The 23,420-nt window shown below is 46.5% G+C and overlaps 1 protein-coding gene across 1 annotated transcript in view; it reads left to right on the top strand.

Annotated features, from left to right (window-relative positions):
• The window catches only part of LOC115296468 (zinc finger protein 850-like), a 62,828-nt gene that overhangs the window by 19,518 nt on the left and 19,890 nt on the right, over positions 1-23,420 (top strand). Inside the window, exons 5-8 of the mRNA XM_029944922.1 lie at positions 124-555; positions 1,634-1,772; positions 9,451-9,957; positions 11,584-11,587. Of these exons, the coding sequence (XP_029800782.1) occupies positions 124-555; positions 1,634-1,772; positions 9,451-9,957; positions 11,584-11,587 (1,082 nt within the window). The remainder of the gene's footprint in view (positions 1-123; positions 556-1,633; positions 1,773-9,450; positions 9,958-11,583; positions 11,588-23,420) is intronic.

Below are 23,420 nucleotides of genomic sequence, written 5' to 3'. Positions count from 1 at the left end.
GCTCGGCGCGCTCCTCCGCCGCCTGCGAGGATGCCGCGCGCGCGCGCCGGCCGCCGGGCGTAGCGTGGGGTCGCGCCCGCTGCACCTCCGTTCCTCCGCCTGTACCTTTCTCTCTGAAACAAGCTTCCGAGAGACCGGCCTGGAATCCGCCCCAGGGACGACTGTCCTCCAGCACGGTCCAGAATGGCCGCAGCCCTGGGCCCCGAGGAGCCAAGAGGACTTGGAGTAGTGAAGGCGGGAGACCGTTACCGGGAACGGGACTCCGGCCCCCGCAAGAGGGAAGTCTTCCGGCAGCACTTCCGGAGGCTCTGCTACCGGGATGCCCCCGGGCCCAGGGAGGCCCTCACCCGGCTGCGGGAGCTGTGCCGCCGGTGGCTGAGGCCGGAGTGCCACACCAAGGAGCAGATTTTAGACCTGCTGGTGCTGGAGCAGTTTCTGAGCATTCTTCCCAGGGACCTGCAGCGCTGGGTGCGGGCGCACCGTCCGAGCTCTGGGGAGGAGGCGGTGAGCGTCCTGGAGGATCTGGAGCGGGAGCTGGATGAGCCTCGGAAGCAGGTGGGAAGGGGACAGTGCTCTGGCTGTGAGAGATGAGGGCGTACGGACCGAGCCAAAGCAGAAAAGGCATGCGAGAGGACACCGGAAGGTGTTTCCTGTGGCAGCCTAGAGAAGAACACGTTTCGGGGAGGCACCTGCTGCCAGTGTCGGGTAACTCAAGTGTAGTCAGTAAAGACGCAGGGCGCGGATTCCGAGTCCGGCTGGAGGGCAGATAGGTATCAGAGGTAAAAAAAAAAAAAAAAAAAAAAAAAAGTCTCCAGCGGTAGTCGGATACTCCCCCGACTGAGCCATCCAGGGGCCCCTCGACAGAATTATATGTGCCACATATGTAGTTAAAGTTTTCTAGTAGCCACGTTTTAAAAAAGAAAAACAAGTGGAATTAAATATATTTAACCCAAAGCGGGGCACCTGGGCAGCACAGTCGCTTAAGCGTCCGATTTCGGCCCAGGTCTTATCTCCGTTTGTGAGACCCCCGTTGGCCTCTGTGGTGACAGTGCCGATCCTGGAGCCTGCTTCAGATTTTGTCTCCCTCTCTCGGCCCCTCCCCTGCTCATACTTTTTCTCAGACATGAATACTAAAATAATTTTAAATACGTGTATATATATATATATATATATATAATCCAAAGTAATCATCTGGTTACTATAAAAATGAGGTATTTTATATCCTTTTCTGTATTATTTTCAAAATTCAGTGTGTATTTTACATATCGTATATCTCAACTACAAACAACATTTCAACTGCTCAGTAAGCACATTGTGCTTGTAGGTTTCATATTGGACAGTGGAGTTATAGAGGAAGTGGAAGTTGGGCTGGATAATTTTTAAGGTTCTTTCCATATCCCAAGATTCTGACCCTGCACTTCTGCAGATCCTTGTGAGAATTTCATTTTCCATAGGCCTGAAGAATGGAGATTAGTTTCCACCTCTTCTTTTTTAGACATTGTTGCCATTTGCAATTTAATGAGAATTTTTCACTTTTGTGTTCCTGTTGCTGGTAAATGCTTCTTTTAATGTCTTTAAGTTCTTTTCACAAAATCTGCTTTTTGCCAGCCGGATCATATTTCATTGTTTCCAGGTCCCAGCCAATTCAGAAAGACAGGACACGCTCTTGGACACGTTGCCCCCATTGGGGAGGCCCCATGAGTCACTGACTGCCCAGCTCCATCCCAAGAAGCTCCACGAGGAGCAGGACCTGGGGGACCCCCGGAGGAATGGTAAGGAGCAAGAGTTCATGTGTGTGAGGGAAGACACGGTTCCTTGTGTTAGACAGAACTTCTGACTTTGATCTTCTCCTTCTCAAGTTTTCCTGCTTATCTTCCACCTCACTCTGGAAGATTGCGTCTCCCTTCCTCCTGTTGCCTCATCATGGAAAGAATTATGTTTTACGTTTTCATTACACCTAAGAGCTGCTATTTGGCCCACTGGATGGGGGATAGAATTTAAACACTCATTCAAGTTAATAATACCTTCTAGGACACTTGGGTGGCTCAGTCGGTGAAGCATCCAAATCCTGATTTTAGCTCAGGTCATGATCACACAGTCATGGGGTCAAGTGCTGCCTGGGGTGCAGAGCCTGTTTGGGATTCTCTTTCTGCCCCTCTCACCCACTCATGCTTGTTCTCTCTCAAAATAAACATTTTAAATGATAATAATATTTTAAATTTGTATCAGTCATTATGATTCTCGTTCTGAATTGTCTTAAATTTACATCTGAGCTGGAAAATTTGTATGAACTCTGTATTAGTCTACTAGGGTTCCTGAAACAGAACACCACAATTTCTGTGTGCCTTACACACAGAAATTTATTTTCTCACCATTCTGGAGGCTGGAAAGTCCAAAATCAAGGTGTCAGTGGGTTTGGTTTCTGGTGAGGCCTCTCTCCTTGACTCACTGACTTGCTGTGTCTTCACGTGGGGTTTTTTGTGTGCACGGGTACTCTTGGCATCTCTTCCTCTTATGGGAGGATGCCCATCCTATAAGATGAGGATCCCACCTTTATAACCTCATTTATTCTTAACTACTTTTAAAGTTTATTTATTTTTGAGACAGGGAGCATGGGCAAGTGAGGGAGGGGCATAGAGAGAGGGAGACAGAGAATCCCAAGCAGGATGTGCACTGTCAGCACAGAGCCCAATGGGGGGCTTGAACTCTGGAACTGTGAGATCATGACCTGAGCTGAAATCAAGACTCCGATGCTCAACCAACTAAGCCTCCCTTGCGCTCAAAAGTAAACAAGCTTTAAATCCCAGTTTTCCCTGAAGACGAGGGTGGTGTTTGTTTGTTTTTTTCCACTCCTCCCTGCCCTGCCTCTCAAGAGGCACCCCCCCCGCCCCCCGGCAGTATTTATGCTCCGGCCTATTATGGATTCATTCTCACTGCTATAAACTTTACCCATGTGGTTCTCTCATTCTCTAGGCTCCCTGCCAGGTGATTTGTCTAATCAGAAAAATGGTTTAATTTTTTTTTTAATTTTTTTAATGTTTTATTTATTTTTGATACAGAGAGAGACAGAGCTTGAAAAGGGGAGGGCAGAGAGAGAAGGAGACACAGAACCGGAAGCAGGCTCCAGGCTCTGAGCTAGCTGTCAGCACAGAGCCCGACGCGGGGCTCGAACCCACGAACGTGAGATCTGACCTGAGCCAAAGTCGGAGGCTTAGCTGACTGAGCCATCCAGGCGCCCCTGAAAAATGGTTTTAAATGAAGATCTTTCTAGCTGATACCTTGGAAAGATGACAGTCAATTATGTGTAACTTAAAGGAGTCGTTAGTGCTTTCCAGCATGGTGTTGGGTATTGGTGAGGTGAGAAGAGGTGAGGCCGGGACTCCCTCTTCTGTTCATTCTTCTTTCCTGACACACCATTGAACAGCCACGAAATGCCGGCGCTGGACTAGATATTAGGGAGACAAGGTAGGACCCCTCCTCAAGAAATGGAAGTGAGCAGTTCTGCGCTAGCCTGCCCCCAGCAGGACAGCTGTCCCTGTGGCCAGCCAGCTGGGGTGTCAGAGTGGGTTTGTGTGAGCCCAGAGGTTCCGGTGGGAACCGGAACAATCCGGGCGGAGAGAACAGTGCAGGGAGGGTGGGGGCAGCCTGCAGGCAGCATGCCAAGAATAGCAGTTACTGTGAGGTTTTTTTTTTATTTTGATGAAGAGAACTTTGTAGAAGGGAAAAATCCAAGGCCAGTGGTGAAGGTTCCTGGATACCATGCTAAGGAACAGAACTTCGTCCTGTCAGATGGAAGTCTGTTACATGAAATAGAGAAGTGGGTGACACAGATTGAATCTGCTTTTATAAAGTTACAAAGAAAAATATTGGAAGGCTATCTCCAGATATAGACGAAGATAATTCAAAGCTAAAGGAATCACAGGTGACTTATTCTCTGTTTTCCAAAGTCTGTAAGTGAATGACCGCACAACTCTAGTAAGGAGAAAAGGTACCAACACAGCGCGGGGTAAAGGAAGACCACTTTCCTTTTTTTTTTTACATTTATTTATTTTTGAGAGGGAGAGACAGAGCATGAGCAGGGGAGGGGCAGCGAGAGAAAGAGACATGGAATCTGAAACAGGCTGCAGGCTCTGAGTTGTCAGCACAGAGCTCGATGTGGGGCTCAAACCCTCAAACTATGTGATCATGATTTGAGCCATAGTCGGACGCTCAGCCGACTGAGCTCCCCAGGCTCCCTGGAAGACCACTTTCAGATGTAGAGCATGGTAGACTGAAACCAGAGAGGGGAAGGAGAAAATTCAAGAGATCCATATTTTCCATTTATTAATGAACGTATCTGACTGGATATTGGGGGTGGAGGGCTGTTTTCAATAAAACCCAGGTTTACAACTTGGGCATCTGGGAGAAAATGGTGTCAGTAAGTGAGAGGAAAATCAGAAGGTGGATGTATCTACGTGTGAAGACTTAGGAGTGGATTCACTTTTTATACATGCAAATTTACAGTGTCTCTGAAACATCCACATACAATCCAGGAGTCAGTACGATTAAAATATGATTCTAGATATAGGAGGAAGATGTGGGAGCAGGTAAGAGATTGGAGAATCGTCCCTGGAAAGATGATAGAAGACATGGCTGTACATGAAATTGACCAAAAGGAATTTATGAAATGAGGAGAAGAGAAGCACGTGCAGATTTTTGAGGCATGCCACCATGTGCAGTTTGGGTGAAGGAAGAGGGTTCTGTAAAGGAGACAGATGAGGGACTGTCAGAAAGGGAAGAGACACAAGAGGGCTGTGTCACTGGACAACAGGAGCTTCAGCCAGCTGTGGCCAGTGCTAATGAGACACAGGATAAGAACTGGAAAGTCAGGGCCCCTGGTGGCTCCGTGGGTTAAGCTGCTGGATTTCAGCTCAGATCATGCTCTCGCAGTTTGTGGGATCAAGCCCCTCTGTACTGGCAATGGAGCCTGCTTGGGATTCGCTCTCTCACTCCCCCTAAATAAGTAAATAAATTAGAAGAATTAAAAAAAAAAAAGAACTGGTGTGCCTGGGTGGTCCAGTCGGTTAAGCATCCAGCTTCGGCTCAGGTCATGATCTCCCAGTTGGTGAGTTTGAGCCCTGCGTCAGGCTCACTGCTGTCAGCACAGAGCCTGGAGCCTGCTTCAGATTCTGTGTCTCCCTCTCTCTCTGCCCCTCCCCAACTCAAACTGTCTCTCAAAAATAAATTTTAAATAAACATAAAAAAAAAAACTGGTAAGAGTCCAGTCACTAGTTTATGGCATTTAATAGTTGATGGTAGTCAAGAATAGTTGCAGAAGGCAGAAGCTAAAAGATGCAGGCTGTTTTAGTAAGTTAACTATGTGGAGTCTTCCCTTTTTTCTATCAGGAGGCATACTATAAGAAATTTCTCTACCCACCTTTGGGAGGAGACAGGACGTGCAGTAGGTCATAAAATAGGTCACGGGGCACCTGGGTGGCTCGGTTAAGTGTTCATCTCTTGATTTTGACTCAGGTCATGATTTCATGGTTTTTTAGATAGAGCCTCGAGTTGGGCTCAGCGCTAACAGCAAGGAGCCTTCTTGGGATTCATTCTCTCTCTCCCTCCCTCTCCCTTGCCTCTCTCTGCCCCTCCCCCACTCCTCTCTCCCTCTCTCTCCCTCCCCCCTCACTCTCCCTCCCTCCCTCCCTCTTCCCACCTCTCCCCCTTCTCTCTTGCTCCCCCCCTTTCAAAATAAAAAGCATTTTTAAAAATCTTCAAAATTTAACAAATAGGTCACAAAAATATTTTAACATACTAAATTTTCAGTGTAGAACATAGAATTACTGCTTATGACTAATGGATAGTCTGCAAAACTTTTAAGTTCTAGATGGTCCTTCCTTGTTTTTTTGATGATAATCTCTGGAATACTTTCACTCCATGTTATAAATTCAGAAAAATACACAGTTTCTATTCCTAAAATTGTAGAGGCTTACATATGTACTGCTACCAAAATAACTTGTTAAGGGAAAATATAAATTGTCTCCTCTTAATCTAATCTACTGTCAAGTGCTTTATGCAGCTTGGCTGTCCTGTGAGATCTTACAGAATCCCTTTCGTCTGCACTGAACAGAAGGAGGACGTTTTCCCCAAAGTACGGCACCGAGGGCCGTACACAGCTTTTATCCGTGTCCCCGCCGCCCCGCTCCCCAGCTGACAAACAAAACCCACCAAAACAATTAAACCCTACAGAAATTATAACACATTTTGAGATATGTCTCTCAGTTTTATTAAAAGCATGTGGTGTCTGGTCCAGATCTTCATTCTGCAGTTGAAGACATTCACCCACAGTGGTTGTGACGTGTCTGAGTGTCCAGAGTTAGAGGCAGAGCTGAGATGACAGTCAGAACCCGGGGCTCCTGCCCGCTGGCCCCGAACCGTAGTTTAACGTCCTCACAAGAACATCCCCGCAAGCCACCGTCTTTTAAAAACAATTTATTGTTAAACAAACTTTCTCTTTTAATGTTTATTTTTGAGAGAAACAGTGTGAGCAGGGAAGGGGCACACAGCGAGGGGGACACAGAATCCGAGGCAGGCTCAGACTGAGCCATCAGTGCAGAGCCCAGAGCAGGGTTTCAACTCACGAAGCGTGAGATCATGACCTGATCCGAAGTTGGACGCTTAACCAACTGAGCCACCCAGACGCCCCTCTTTGTAACACACTTTATCTACCTGTCAATCATTGAGAGACAGAAACAGAACACGATCATGGGAAGGGCAGAGAGAGAGGGAGACAGAATCAGAAGCAGCTCCAGGCTCTGAGCTGTCAGCACAGAGCCCGACCCGGGGCTCGAACCCACAAACTGTGAGATCATGACCTGAGCTGAAGTCAGACACTCAATCGACTGAGCCACCCAGGGGCCCCTGTGACACCTTTTAAAAGTATTTCATTTTGAAGTATTGGACATATTAAACCCATAGCAATGACTCTGTTCAGGTTCATTCGGCATTTAACCTCGTTCTTTCTCCCTAGACTGTCCAGCAAGCTGTCCACGTGGTGACCAAGTGAGCTTGTGGACATCTGTCAGTGACTAGCGGGGCTGGACGAATTTTGTAATTGTAGCTGATAGGGACTCTAGGTGCTACATGTGCCAAAATAACATTGGAAGGACGTCCCTGGCAGATGTCAGAACCCAGTATTTTTCATCTTGTCCTTTCTGAAGGGAGCCCTCTTGGAACGCTGTGAGCCTGGGCCTGGCACTTACAGGACACACATAAACGAGACCCTGCCACTCCAGCTGACCAGAAAGCAGCCTGAGGTCCTGGAGACTAGAAGAGCTCACCCTTGACACATCCATCTGATAGCTTTACATTGTTCGATGGCAGGCCTAAGGGGGAGGGCTGTCATTTCAGCTGCTGACCAAGAAAAATGGACCTTGTGTTTTTAAATTAAAAAAAAAAAAAAAAAGCCTTTTGACGTCCTGAGGAGCTTTTTCTCTAGATTTGTCCCAAAGCTGTGGGGGAGACTCGTCCTGAGGACTGGGAGATTGCCCTGAGGATGGGGAATTGACCATTAGGACAAACGCTCTGTGTCTTTATTTTTTTTCTTTTTTAATATTCGTCTTCATCAGTAAGCCACAGAAACGCAGCCGGTATAGGCAGCTGTTTGTAAAGGAGCTGTTGAGCCTAATGCTGATGTTTGAGAACACTTCTCTTAATGGTACGGAGGGGCCTCTGATTTCCATGACTTGATCATTGTTACCCTGCTGATCTAGACATGCTCCTGTCACACGTGACACTTGTGCAAATGCTTTATCGCGCATTCCCTCGTCTGCTCAAACAGTAGGTAACGAGGGCCCCAAGGTGAGAAGGAAACCAAAATAGTTCTCATCTGCCGAAGTGTAAACAATTCTCAGACAGTTCCAGGACTGGAATCTAGGTCTTCTGGCTCTAATTCAGTCCTTGTAATTTCTAGCTAAAGATAGCATGGCATTTAGATTGCAAAAGAATATCATCTTAGAGCAGATATCCAGACTGTGAGAACATCTACCACCTGATTTTTTTTTAATGTTTTTATCTATTTTTGAGAGAGAGAGAGAGACAGCATGAGCAGGGGAGGGTCAGAGAGAGAAGGAGTCACAGGATCTGAAGACAGGCTCCAGGCTCTGAGCTGTCAGCACAAAGCCTGATGCGGGGCTCGAACCCATGAACCGTGAGATCATGACCTGAGCTGAAGTCGGACACTTAATCGACTAAGCCACCCAGGCGCCCCTACCGCCTGATTTAAATAAATGGTTGTTGAGGAGGAAGACGGGAGCCAGGGGGACACGGTGAGGACAGTGCTGGGCCACGGGAGCCATGGGAGCCAGGGTTCCCAGCCCAGCCCCGGCGCAGAAACGCCCTGGCAGCTCTTGCGGCTGCTTCCTCAGGCCAGTGAGCCCCTGAGAAGTAAGTAAGTGACAGCGCACAGGTAGGATTCCAAGCTTCATTGGGACGGTGGTCATAGCATGACCAAAGAGATGACAGTTTCTGCCCCCTCCAAATCATCCAAACAGCCGTTTTCTAATAAAGTTGAACTCAAATATTTACTAAGTACTTGCTATTATGTGCTATTCTATGCTAAGCTTGGGGTTGAGGACTTAGGGATCAGGAAGAGGGAACGAGCTGATTTGGGAGGTTTAAGGAAGACTCCCTGCAGGAGAGAGCATTTGAGATGGACCTTGAAAAACACCTAGGCTGGAGGTTCTCAAAGTGTGGTCCCTGGATCGGTGGTGTGTGTTGCACCAGGTAACCTGTTAGAATTGCAGAGTCTTGAGCTCTGCTCCAGCTTAATCAGATCACAAGTTCTGGGAGTGGGAGGACTAGTACTCTCTTTGGAGAAGCCACCCAGGTGATTCTGATGCAATTCAAGTGTGAGGACGAGCGCTGGAGATAATGACATAGGCCAGACCGTCCACTATCACTCCCTCTATTGATCATGCCTCACATGCTCTCCGTCCACTTCTACCTGGTTAGTATCCTTCATACGGTATCCTTCTCTGAAGTTTCCTACTCAGCATTCCATTCAGATCCCTAACCCCACCATCTTCTCCAGTTTTACTCCCACTTAACCACCTGTGTTTCAGGCCCTTGCTTGTTTCTCCCAAACTCTCACCTCCCTCCCCGTCTCTGTTCTCTGATCCCCTGTCTGTCCATCTTTATGATCCTCAGCATATCCGCAGTCCTTGTTTACCGCCCAGCACTCTGCCTGTACACAGAATTGCCAGGTGACCCTTGAATCCACATCACTTAATCTGTTCCCAAGTAATGAGCCCTGCCACTGGCTTCCCTGTTGGCCTCTTAATTTCTTCCTTGATTTGATGGTGCCAGATCTCTAGTTTGTGCACCGTATGTGACTTTTTATAACACTCAAGAGCGTTTATGTGTCCCTTCTCAAACCTAGATTAGAACACATTTGTATTCTCGTTGTTACAGATGATGAAAGCAGAACTAAGAATGAAGTGTTGTCCCAGGAGGAAGATACGCCCAAGGACACACAATTCCTTGGCAAGACAAATGACAGACTTGACAGGGACATTGCTCAGCCTCCCGGGTCCAGAGATGCTGGTGGGAGCAGGGGCGGAGTGGAGTGGCCGCAGAGGGGAAGAAGGCGCTACGCGTGTGAGGACTGCGGGAAGGGCTTCGGCCACAGCTCAGACCTCAGCAAGCACAGGAGGACTCACACTGGAGAGAAACCCTACAAGTGCGGCGAGTGTGGGAAAGCCTTCATCCAGCGCTCACATCTCCTCGGACACCACAGAGTGCACACTGGAGTGAAGCCCTATAAGTGTGAGGAGTGCGGGAAGGATTTTAGCGGCCGCACGGGCCTCGTTCAGCATCAGAGAATCCACACGGGTGAAAAGCCCTACGAGTGTGAGGAGTGCGGGAGGCCCTTCCGTGTGAGCTCGGCCCTTATCCGGCATCAGAGGATTCACACAGCAGGTCAGCTCTACTGATGCAGCCCGGGGCCGTTCCAGGTCCTCAGGCCTCAGTTCCCAGAGAGTCTGCCTTGGAGACTGAGTAGCCGGAACACAGTCATCAGCCATTTCTCCAGCACCAGAGAACCTGCCTGAGAAAGTTTCCTTTTATTTCTACAGTAGTTCAGTTTGTTGGGAAGAATTAAGAGTTCTTTCAGAAAGCCTTGTCTGTTGACATACTGCTCACCTGCAGCCCAAAATAACCATGTTTCTTGGTTCAAAGGCAGTGACTGCTACTTCTCCGCTCTCCTTTTTCCTTGACCATTCAGTGTATGGCATTAGGCAAACATTCACTTCCTTTTTTTTTTAAGTTTATTTTGAGAGAAACCGAGATCCCAAGCACGCGCACGCACACAAGTAGGAAGGGGGGGAGAGAGAGCCCGACAGGACTCGAACTCACAAACCATGAGATCATGACCTGAGCCAAACTCAAGAGTCAGACACTCCACTGACTGAGCCTCTCAGGTGCCCCTGAACATTCACATTTTTCTCCGTCTTCGTCTCATCCCCTTCCGTAGCGTGCGGATGACGGCAGAGGCCTGTCAGGTGTTTTGGGTCAAGTCAAAAGCTGCTTTTGAAATTAGTAACTAAAACAATACTATTTGTTTTCCACCACTACTGCTAGAATGGCCCAAATACTAATCTTTTTATCTTAAAGTAGGACGTATAATCTTTTTGTGGAATTTGTTTGCCAGTACTGAAAAAGAGGAAACCATCAGGAAAGACAGCAGGTTAAGAAAAAACATTCCAGTGGAAAGGAAGGCAGTTAAGTAATGAGTAGGAGCTGTTGGGAAGGGGGGCGGGAACAGTGTGGTAGGGATCAGTAATGTGGATAAATCACGCCTCTTTGCATCTCCCGTCACTCTAAAGTGGGGATGTGGGGAGAGATTGGTCTAGAACTGCGCTGTCCGGTATAGTAGCCAGTCACCCACACGTGGCTGTATAAATCTAAGTTAAATAAACTAGAAAATTCTATTCCTTAGTGACGTTTCAAGTACTCCACAGTCACAGGTGGCTAGTGGCTACTGGAGTGGACAGAGCAGATGCAGACCATTTTTATCTGCAGGAAGTTCTAAAGGATATTGCTCTCCTAATGGGGCGCTTGTAAGGTACCTTCCAGCTTTGACACCCGTGTGATTCTGAGTTCAGGAAGGTCGTAAGAGGGACACCTGAGGAGGCCACAATTGCAGCAGAAGGTAAAATACAAACACCCTCAAAACGTAATGTAGTAACAACTTTATAGCACTTTCCCAGCCTTAGAAAAAGAGCATATTATAACTGGATAATTGAAGATTATTAAATACAGTAAGCTAAATTGAAAGCTTAAACTACAATAATCTTTTTCTTTTTGGCTTGGAAGCATATTAGCAGTTCATGTACTTTGAACAGCTTTACATCCGTAGTTTGGGAATTTTATAACATGACAGAAATTGTGGGCAGAGGCCCAGCGCGTTCACATTCACACTATCAACTGCCCCGCGTGGCTGTCCTAGGGGCCGCCGCCCCAGAACCGCCAGGCAGTGGCCGCCCCTCTTCTGAAGACAGTGATCCCACGCACTTGCTGTCGTGTAGCGATTGACTGAACCACCAGAGTCGTGTTTGTCTCTGCTACTGTCGGGACATGGATCTTAAACCTTGTAGAGCCACAAAGACAAACTGGGCTTTTGTCTTTTGAACATAATTGATAGAAAATTTTACAGGTTTATTATATTTTTTATCTTTTTAATGTTTATTTATTTTTGAGACACAGAGAGAGACACAGTGAGGAGGGGAGGGGTAGCAAGAGAGGGAGACCCAGAATCCGAAGCAGGCTCCAGGCTCAGAGCTGTCAGCACAGAGCGCGATGTGGGGCTCGAACACACGGACTGTGAGAGCGTGACCTGAGCTGAAGTCAGACGTTTAACCAACTGAGCCACCCAGGTGCCCGACAGAAAAATTTTAAAACCTCAAGCTTCACAGTCCTACTTGTTTTTATAACATAATTATCTGGGCAATATTTCAAAGCATTTAAAACAAAAGATTTTTTAGTGGTCATAAAGAGAAATGTAAAGCATTAAGTCTCTAGTATTAGAAACATCTTATTTTGAAAATAAAGCTAGGTACTTACTGAGTGGTAGCTTTTCCCCTTTTACCTTTTGTCTTGCTGAGAATCATGCATAGAAGCTGTTGGAAGTTTCGATCTTTCTTGAATTTAGAGAGGCTTCTGCAGTGGTAAGAAAAATGATCCTGGCTGCCACAGGATGAGGGTTCTTAAAATTGTAAAGACATGACTGACCGATTTTCCTTTATCCTCTGAGTGCTAGAACATTCTATTCAGATAGTTGTGAATACCTATAGTACAAAGAATAATTCTCATCTTAGAGCTGGATACCTTTAAAGGCGGAGTGAAGACTAGTTTGGAGCACTGACACCATGCTACCCTTTTCTGGGTTTGATATTGATTCCACCTTGCCACTGCAGTGTCCACCACCTGATACCAGAGGGACAGTAAGAGCCCAGGAGGGACAGAAATAAAAGGGCCCAGGGGCGCCTGGTTGGCTCAGTCAGTTGAGTGTCTGACTTGAGCTCAGGTCATGATCTCACAGTCCGTGGGTTCGAGCCCCACGTCGGGCTCTGTGCTGACAGCTTAGAGCCTGGAGCCTGCCTTCGGATTCTGCGTCTCCCTCTCTCTGCCCCTCTCCTGCTCACTCTCTGTCTCTCTCAAAATAAAATAAAGACCAAAACAATTTTTAATTTTAAGAAATAAAAGGGCCCAGAGATGGCCCAGAGTGCTGCAACAACAGCAGAAAGGCCAGTGGACCCCGGCATAACCCAGGTGGAAGGCAAGGCGTGAGGTTAAAGGAGGTCTGAGTCGTTGCTGGTACCATGAGGAACCCGGCATCGTCCCAGTCCACGTGCTGAAGGGGAAAAATGGTGAGGGTGCAACCAGTTGGAAGAAGAGCTGTCTTCAAGCCCGGCCAGTTAGCGGGAGAGAAGTAATCTGCTAGACACTGATCAGAACCGCTGTGTCCCTGCAGTGCCACCCTCTGTGCACTTCACCTGCTCCAGAAGCATGTGCATTGCTCCTCCCATCTTTTTCAAGAGAATTATTTTATTTTGGAAAGCGGTGAGGATTGTCGTCTGAAGCGTTTGTGAACTGACAGGACGGCTGTGAATGTACGAGGCACTTAAAGGGAGGTGGGCAGCTCTCGGCCACAGAGGAGGTGGTGGTGAGCTGGGGAGCCAGCAGCTTGGAGGGGAGGCGGGGTTCTAGGAGGAATGGACGCGCATCAGCGAAGGCGGGGAGAGGGATGGAAGGAAGAGAGTAAGATGGAACGGGTGTAGGGAGAAGAACAAAGATAACTAAGAGAGCTGTGACAGGTGAAGAGAACGGCGCGTAGTCCAGTACTGGCCCGGTCACGTTTGAGCCTGGGTCACCGGGTACAAGCCGCAGGAAGGTACATGGAGCCTTCGCACAGCGTGTGCGGTTTACCCAACAGGTCTCCATTCTCATCCTGAGCATGAGATTACTTACCATCAAAAAGCCCATCAATCGTGAAAACACAACTAGAAAAGTTGAATAACTTGAACAAAACCAGCTTTTCCGTTACTGACCCCACAAGAGAGTAGATTACACTGAGGTGCTCAGTCTTACCCAGATCCTCCTCTAGAGCGAGGTTTCTCAGGTTGTGTTAGCGTTTTCGGCGAGACAGTTCCCTGCGGCGCCCTGTCCCCTGGATGGTAGGACTTTCCTGGCTTCCACCCACAGGGTGCTACTAGCACCCTCCTTGTGACAAGCAAAACCAAGTTAGGTGGGTGAGTAGATACCCCAGATGAGAATGGCTGATCTCTAGGAAAATAATCTGATTTCCAGGACTGCTCCTCATCAGACACAGATTCTGTTTAGAGATGGTACACGCAACCAGCATTGCTAGACCCTTTTCCCACCCCTCAAAAAATGATTCTCGGAGAACCTAAAATCCAAACAGCAATCATGGTAAAGAATTTGTTTGCTTTAGGAAGCCATACCTCACTGCTGAGGACCAGAGGAATCTGCCCTCCAATGTGACTTGGATAAAGACCTTACACTTCCCTCCCTGGCAAATATGTGGTGCTACCCTCTCCTTTGCCCCCTGGGACCTACAATAGACATTCTAATTGAGGTCTGCACTGTCCACTGTAGTAGCCATCAGGTACATATGGCTATGCAACTAAAGAACTGTAATTTTAATTAAAATTAAAAACTGATAATTCAGTTACTGGAAAACCTTTAGATATATTTAAAGTGTAGTTTGGATATGTGAAACTACTTTTTTAACATTTTAAATTTTGTATATTTTAATATAGATTAAGTATTTTCAATGAAAATTTAATATCTGAAATGAGATGTGCAATAAGTAGGAACACATAATCTTTCCAAGATTTAGTATGAAAAAATAATGTAAGATATTTGGTTAATTTTTATATTGATTAGATGTTAATATTTTGGATATACTGGTTTAAATAAAATATATTACTGAAATTAGTTTCACCTGTCTTTGCTTTTTAAAATATATATATATATATATATATATTCTTTTTTTTTTTTTTTTGAGACAGAGACAGAGCATGAGCTGGGAGGGGCAGAGAGAGAGGAGACACGGAATCAGAAGCAGGCTCCAGGCTCTAAGCTGTCAGCACAGAGCCCGACGTGGGGCTCAAACCTACAAACGTGAGACCATGACCTGAGCCAAACTCAGAGGCTTAACCGACTGAGCCACCCAGGAGCCCCTGTCTTTACTTTTTTAATGTGACTACTAGAAAACTTCACATAAGTAATCAGGTTATTGTTAAGATTTAATAGATGGAGGCAGAGAGGAGAGGAAAGAAAGAGACCAAGTTATGGAGCCAAGAAAGCCTTTATTGGGATCTGCGATTCTCGGGCGAGGGTCCATGACCCCAGGAGTGGGGAGTCAGGGAAGTCACGTCTGGTAGGGGAGGGGCGGGTTTTTTATGGGTGAGGGGGTTCCGGGTTTTATCTTGGGAGGGCAGATTATCAAATAAGGGCATTTCAGGCACGTGGCGGGATGGAATAGGTTGCCTCCTCTGTCAGGGTGATGGGAAGCTGGAGCTTCATGACTGGCTGTTTTCAAACTGACGTGGACTTTCCAGGTCTGCAGGTGAGAGGTGAGGGGTGGGGGTTGTCGGTGCACTGAGTTCTCCGACCCACAGCAGAATGGCCGCTCTGTCGCCACCTTAAGGTAACTCTTAAGTTATATTCCTTTTATCGGACAGACTCATCAAGATCTTTGCATCTGCAGGGTCCCTCCCCATTCTCTAGGTTCCAAACCATTTTAATTCTGTGATGTCAAGGACTTTTTATCTGTTATTGATTTGTTCAACAATCAAGTATTTATTGAGCACATGCTCTGTTCTATAGAGGACAAGGGCAGGCTGCTCCAAAATGTACCACTATGGCACACTGGTTTTTTTTGTTTTGTTTTAATGTGTATTTTGAACCAGCGTGAGGAGGGGAGGGTCCATGAGTTAAGTGGCGCTTAACACGAAAACGACGGACGGAGAAGCAGCAGTGGCTGGAGCAGCACCAGGAGTCGTGGGAACGAACAGGTCTCCCAGGTGCTGCTACCGATGTGCAGCCGGGGAGTCCTGCAGGAGACCCTCCGGGTGCATTAACCCTCGGCGCGGCCTCCACGGACACCACGAGCCAGAGCCGGGACCCCGCGAGCAGCGGCCCCGAGCAGGACGCTCGGCGCTCCCAGCCCCAAAGCTGCCAAGATGCAGCAGCTGGTTCGTATCCACGCTCCCGGTTCCCTGCATCGCTGCTGCTCCCAGGTTTGTTCACAATACCCGTCCCGTTCACGACGACCTCGATCCTCTTGGCTCCCAGACACCCAGCCACCTCCCAGGCCTGGAGACCCGCCCCCCTCCCCGCCCACCAGCCCACCCCGCCCCCTCCCCCGCCCACCAGCCCCGCCCCGCCCCGCCCCGCCCCCAGTAAGCCCCGCTCCGCCCGCCGCACCGGAAACGCCTGCGACCGGAAGTGGTTCGCAGTCGCGAGAGCACTGGGAAACCGGTCCGCTCTTCCCCGTCGGCACAAACACTGGGGTTCCGGCCCGAAAGAGCCCGGGGGCCTCTGGTGCAGGCGGAGGAGGCGCGTCGGGGGGGGGCTCCCGAGGGCTCTGTGCGGCGGCAGGGACGTTCTCCGAAAGTCGCTGGGCGGTGGGGCGGGTCAAACCTCCAGAATTCCGCAGGAGGCCCGACGATGACTGTGGGGACAACCGTCTGCCCACCTCCAACCCGCAACCTCTCGTCTGGAGGAACAGTGAAGGGGAGCAAAATTTGCCGTCCCCCAAAATGCCTCTTAGATAAGATTATTTTAGGCGGATTACTTTTTTTATTATAAAGCCAAACGGAAGAGCTCTGAAAACCAAGTAAAAGTTACCCTTTCGTAGGAAACATTTGCATTTTTGAAGGGAATGTCCATTTGTAAGGGTATCTCCCCAGGAAGAGAAGGAAGGAGTCCAAAATTCTAGAAACTCCTTGTTATTGACAAACTAACAAATCTGAAAACAATCTCATCCTTCTTTACTGTGCTTCCTCTGAAAACCCCCAAAATCTTCATTTGTCGACAGGTGGACATTCTATTTAAGGTGCTGGCTTGGGCCATTTCAAGGCGTGACTCCATTTTCCTGGGTCTCCCCATGTGTACAAGAGATATACCTGTTACTAAACGTTTTTTCTCCCGTTAATCTGTCTTTTAATTGGTGTTGGGGGGGACCTCAGCCAAAACCCTGGAAGAGTGCTTGGAAGGTATTTTGGCTCCCCCATAAAAGTAAAGCACGGGACTGGAGTAGGAGAGACCATGAAGAATGGAAAAGGCGTTGGTCATGGTGAGCGTCCTATAGCTGCTCACCTCAGCACCCTCACCAAACCTGGCACCTGGCGCACGTGAGATTTTGAGAAGTAGTTCCCTGTATGAATAAGGACAGATCTCAGGGAAAGGAATTAATAGAAAAGAAAGAAGGTGAATCAGATTGACTAAATTTAGCTACTTAACAAAGCAACTCAAACCATTTTTCCTGTCTGAAACGTATGGCACACCTGCATATATTTTAAGGGCCATCACATACTGGAAGTGGGAGAGAGATCTCAGAACAATACTAGATGAAGAAGATTATGCTCTGGTTAAGAGAAATTCAATAATAGCAAGTAATATAAACTAGAATGTGATAAGTAGATTGATAAACCCTGAGAAGAGAGACCTGTTATTAGTATAACAGACTAGTGTTTAGAATGAGTAGGAAACAATGAGACAAATCCTTGATGTGAGGGGACTTGGGAAACTCACAGTGATTATGGGGTGGGGAGAGGTGCATTCTGGAGGGCAGTGAGGCAGATAAGATTGCTAATGGTAGAAAGAAAGAAAAAAATCTAAATGTCTGTCTGCATCAGCTCAGGGGATGCACATGTTTCGATCAGACTACTTTTTGCCTTACGTGGGCACAGGGGATGTCGGCATAAGGCTGCAACCTCTGTAGTACTCAGCCAACGAGGAACCAGGGGAGGGACTTGCACACTAGGAGATAAGTCGTCTGCTTGAACTGCCCCCAGTGTGCCTGTCTGTCTGACACTCTGCAAGAATATTGATTAAAGCCTTGCTTCACTGTGCCCCAAGTCTCTGAATCCCTCCTTTGATTGGGTCGATGGGCTTATTTTTTTTTTTATGTTTGTTTATTTTTGAGACTGAGAGAAACAGAGCCTAAGCAGGGGAGGGTCAGAGAGAGAGGGAGGCACAGAATCCGAAGCAGGCTCCAGACTCTGAGCTGTCAGCACAGAGCCCGACATGAGGCTTGAACCCACAAACTATGAGATCATGACCTGAGCCAAAGTCAGACACCCAACTGACTGAGCCACCCAGATGCACCTCTATGGGCTTATTTCTAACAATCTTTATTATGTTTGTCAGGAAATAAATCTCCAAAAGGAGATACAGCTTTGAAAAGATGAGTTGCAAGGAAATTTGTCAGAAGACTTGGAGAAATGTGAGAAACTCTTGGACAGTTGTTTCCCAACATTCTAGGTAATAGCATTTGGGGGTAGAGGAATATCAGCTTGCTTTTATTTGTTTGTTTGTTTAATATTTTTGTGTTTGCTTATATATAAGCAAACCGGCTAGTAAATGGCCAAGCAAGCAGCTGAATCTTTGCAGGTTCCCACAGGTCCTCCCTTTTTTTATTAATTCAAAAAGGGATTCTTCCAGAATATGATAGTATGGGCAAGGAAAGGACTGTGCCTGTCTTAGGTTGGAGGCCTGCCAATCCTTCTTACCCGTCATGGGCACACCCAGAAGCCTGTGTCTGAGTAGCCTGTCTTAGGTTGATAGGATGGTAAGGCCTCTCTTACCCGTCATTGACTAGCCAGCCCGTGCTTCTTGCCATAATATAGCTCTTCCATCGGCCTCCTGATCAGCCATATTGAGCTCATGATAATGGACTTGGGTAGACTGTGCCTATTTACTGCCTTAGGAGAGCATGACCTTATTGAATAGAACAGGTCCCAAGGGCACCAAGATCAGTAAATCCGCAATAGGTCTCAACAGATAGGGTAAAAGTCCATACAATAGGTCTTAAAAGCGGGAGGGGATAGGGTAAAAGTCCATGAAATCCACTGAGGAAAGAACTGTTGATATTTTTCTTCCTCCTCTTCTCCAGGTCCTCTTGAAGCTTCTTTTCCCAACATGGTCCTAAAGGAAAAGACAAATACTTCTCTCAAGGAGATTTTTTTCTCCCTGGAGGGCTGAGTATTATGATCAATTTGCTTTACTAGTCTCTCCAGCAACCATCTGGCTGCATCCGCTTTTTGTGCGTAGATGCAGACTGCTCCTCGTCCCCAGATTAGAACTGGGTCCGGACCATGACATTTATTATCCAAGGGGTCCTTCCAAAGCACGGTAGTGAACGTTTTTTGCATCTCATTTTGCCAGAGACGCTCAGCAGCTGAGCATCCTTCTTTATCCAAAGTTAAAAAATTTAAAACGAAGAGTGCATGGTGTAAAAGATTCCTGGGAGATCCCTTGATGGGGTACCAGTCCCCCCCTCTTATTTTATCAAGGGTATTTTTTAAGGATAGATGTGCCCGTTCTACTATACCTTGTCCTTGTGGATTATAAGGAATTCCAGCGATGTTTTTAATGTGTAACTGTTGACAAAATTTAGAGAACACAGTCCCAGTATATCCGGGTCCGTTGTCAGTTTTTATTTGTTTTGGGATCCCTAACACTGATATGGCAGAAAGCATGTGTGCTACGACGTGCTTTCCTGCTTCCCCAGTTTGTAAGGTAGCGTATAGGAAGCCGCTGTAGGTATCTACATTCACATGGACATATTTTAAATTTCCAAACTCTAAAATGTGTGTTAAATCCATTTTCCAGATGGCATTGGGCACTAGTCCTCGAGGATTTACTCCCAAATGAGGAACAGGTAGATGCACCACGGGAAATCTTGAATTGTAGCCTCAGAGCTATAGAGCCTAGATGATGAATTTCAGAGAGGGGCCAGGCAATTTAGAATAGTTAAACCTGAAATCCCTGTCTTGTAGACAGGCACTGCTGCAGTTTTAGTTGCTGAAAAGAGCCCAACCACATACTTAGAATTTGAAAACAGATTAAACCTCTCTGGAGTATTTTTTTGAAATAATTTAACAACAAGTTTAGCTCTTAGTGCTGAAGTTTCCCTAGTTAGAAAAGAAATAATATTATTAAAGATCAAGGCTTACTGTAATTAATCCTTGTAAGTATGGCCCCTTGTAAAGCCTCATTAGCTTTAGATAAGGATTCTAGGGCCAAAGGAGTTAACTCTTGTTTTGCAATTTGGATAGAAGTCTTTATGCAAGATCTCAAACAGAGGAAGACAGCTTTAAAAGAGGCCGAATCCAATTAAATCTTCCAATAGTTTTTGAAAATTATTTAAAGTACATAAATGCTCTTTAATTGTAAAGGCTGTTAAGTTACAGTTTAAATTTAGTGACACTTATATTTTGATTGTTAAAGGTGTTAAGTAATGATCTTTACTAAAACATTAAAACTTTAGGAACTGCACATATATTTGAGCGGCTGCACCATTTACCCGCAGCCTAAATTATACTTAGCAGACTATTAACTCTTAGAAATCTTAGTCTCCCATTGAGGGCTTAGTAACCAAAACTTTTCTTAGATGGTAAACTTCTGAATCAATTAAGTACAAATCAGCTTTTTAACAGTTTTAAATATACCCAGTTGTTTTGCCACAAGTTAAAAGGCACAAGCATCTACAGGCCTCATCCTATATCAATATACCAATTACGGGTTGTGACTTTTGCTTTAGTTTTAACTTGTTAGACAGCCAATGAATTTAATCTCAATTTATTATCAAGTAAAACTTTAACGTTTTAACTTTAACAATTACTCATGAAAACTATAGAACAGACCAAATTAACCATAAATTTTTGTTTTAACCAACAAACTTAAGCACTGAATAAGTTTTGTTTGAGCCCAGGTGAGATACTTTGTTTCCCATAGTTGATTTTAACCTCGAAATTTGGTGCAAAAAAAAAAAAAACCCAACCCTGATTTCTGTGGTCTTTTGTTTCTCACCACCTGAGGCCGAGGGAGAAGCGAGTGTTATGCAAATTGGCCTCTCCCCAGCCACCGGACTGCAGCCGGATGGCCCTCTGGTTGCCCTGGGCAACGGGGCAGTTTTAAACTTTTAGCTGTTAACCTGGGAAATAAATAGATCTTTTTCTGTAGACTCTTTATGGCTCAAAATTTAATTTACATACTTTATATCAACTCTGCCTATCTCTACGGGAGGGCATTTGCCGCAACCCAAAACAAGTATAACAGACTTCGTATTGCCCATCCCTTATTTCTTTTTTTTTTCTCCATAATATTTTGTCAAATTGTTTTCCATACAACACCCAGTGCTCTTCCCCTCAAGTGCCCTCCACCATCACCACCACCTCTTTCCCCGCTCCCCCTTCCCCCTCAACCCTCAGTTCATTCTCAGCATTCAGTAGTCTCTCGAGTTCTGCATCCCTCTCTCTCCCCAACTCTCTCTCTCTCTTATTTCTTATAATACAGTGACGCAAAGACAGACAAAGATAGGGAGCCCCCTCTAATGAGGAGACCAATCATTCACTCACTCACACACACCAGAGGCTATCATTCTCCCTCCACATAGGTTTTACAAACAAGAAACACTTAATTGCTTTTTCTTAACCTTCACTCTCTGTGCTTTGAGGGTCTCTGTACAGACCATTTATTTAATTCCTGCCCTAAATTCACCGATCACTCACTCGAGCATTGGACCACCGCATGGCCGTCTCCTTCTAAATCCTGACCATTACCTCTTTCTCTTCTTCTTCTCTTTGATCGGTTTCTTCACTAGATCCCTCTTACTCAGCCCAACGTTGGTCGCCACTTGTCATGTTCCCTCACTCAGCCGTACGTTCAGGTGCCACTTGTCATGGCCACCCTGGCCGGCGGGGCTGTCGATCCTTGCAGGTTCGTTCCTGAGGGAGGGAGAGAGAGTAGGGCAGGAAGGGGAGCACAGAGAGTGAGGCAAGACAAGCGTTTCTGATCAAGCCTCTTTATTAAAAACAAAAACCAAAGAAGAAAAAACCCACACCTCTATAGGGTTTAGGGCGGGGAAACTGACAGGGTTGGTTGCTAGGAAATAGGGTCAAAGCTAGGGTAGAGAAGGAAACAACAAAAGTTTTTAGCACAGCAGGTGAAGGGCCGATACCACCCTGCCTGTAGGCGATTGATCTTTGTTTTTCTGGCTTCTCCTGACAGGGAGTGGCGCTCCCCTGCCTATTTTTGTAACTCCCCTCAGGGAGTCCTTACCGGCTAGTAAATGGCCAAGCAGCTGAATCTTTGCAGCTTCCCACAATGAACACAGTTAACAAAAGTCCAAAAATAAATATTAAATTAAATTCAATATATTGGAAGGATGACACATGTCATGACCAAGTTGGGTTTATTCCAGGACGGCAAGGCTGAATTACCACTAGAGAAAGTCAACGTAATTCACCTTAACATATTAAAGGAGGAAAATCATACAGTCATTCCATAGCTTTAGGAAAGGTGATAAAATTTACATCCATTCATAATTTCTTAAATTAGCAAATTAAGTAATTAAAGAAGAGTTCTTAATTGTTTTTTGAGAGAGACTTCTTAATCTGATAAGGAGTATTTACAAAACCTACCACAGAAACAGTGTTTCTTAGCCACACCCCCAAGTCTCATTCTTTACTGCTGATGGGGTTCTGGGCAGGCTGCCCCAAAGTATGCCACTTTGGCATATTTATCATTTTGAATTAAAGTTGCTTAAGAAACAGCCAGGAAGTACAAAAAGGACACGCTGACCCTCTTTTTTCCCCCTGAAAGTAGAAAATAAGTCTCCCATGTGGAAGGCACCTTCCTTCTACCAGCAGGGAAAGAGATGTCCTTATCACTAGGGATAGGGAATGCAGGGCTGAGAAGGCCATTTAAACAACATTGTTACTTTTTTTTTTTTAACCAATTTACTACCCAAGCCCAAACCTTTCTGTCTGGTCGATTCCTCTCAAATCTGTTGTTTGTCTAAAGAAAAGTGCTGCGGCTCGGCCGGTTAAGTGTCCAACTCCAGCTCAGGTCATGACCTCCCAGTTCGTGGGGTCAGACCCTGCGTCAGACTCTGCTGACAGCTCAGGTCGAGCTTGCATCGGGTTCTCTGTGTGTGTGTGTGTGTGTGTGCGTGTGTGTGTGTGTGTGTGTGCGCGTGCGTGTGCGTGTTCCTCCCCCATCTGTGCTCTGTCTCTCAAAAATTAAAATAATAAAAACATTAAAAATTTTTTTAAATAAATAAAAGCTGTCTGCTCTGGTCGCTTCTTTGAGTCTCAGTTTTATGAGCCCCTGTATGAACAACCCTAAAATTTTGTCCGACAGTTAAACTGTCTTATGTTGATTTATTAGGCCAACCAAAGAACCTAGAAGGGAAGCGAGAGAAAGTTTCTCCTCCCCTGCATCATTTACAGTTAATCCATTTTTCTGTTTCCTGGGTTGTCTGTACGTCTGCTGGGTTCAGACACCTGTTGCTGCCCCTTCTCTTTCATGCTCTGCTCCGGGTTTTCCCGGGGTGTCTCCCGCCGCGTGGTGCGCAGGGACCGCCCGTATGTGGGAATGAGGCGTGTGCTGGTCAGTGTGAGTGGCGTCAGCTTCCACCGCAGCTCGCCTTCCCCGGCGGAAAGCCTCAGTCCAGGTCCCACGGGAGTGGCTGCAGGCAGGCCTTCCTGTAGGGTGAGTGACCAGAGAGGCGGCAGACAGGCCAAGGCCTACACAGTTACCAAAACATGAGCCTTTCCCCGGGACGGAGCTTCAGTGTACTTCGCTTTTAGAGAGCGCCATCTTTCTTTACTTTTCTTCCTCCTTGT

Source organism: Suricata suricatta, chromosome 7 (assembly GCF_006229205.1).
Source record: "Suricata suricatta isolate VVHF042 chromosome 7, meerkat_22Aug2017_6uvM2_HiC, whole genome shotgun sequence".
Taxonomy (NCBI): Eukaryota; Metazoa; Chordata; class Mammalia; order Carnivora; family Herpestidae; genus Suricata; species Suricata suricatta.
The sequence above is the reverse complement of the archived record's forward strand: the minus strand, read 5'-3'. Positions and strand labels throughout refer to the sequence as shown.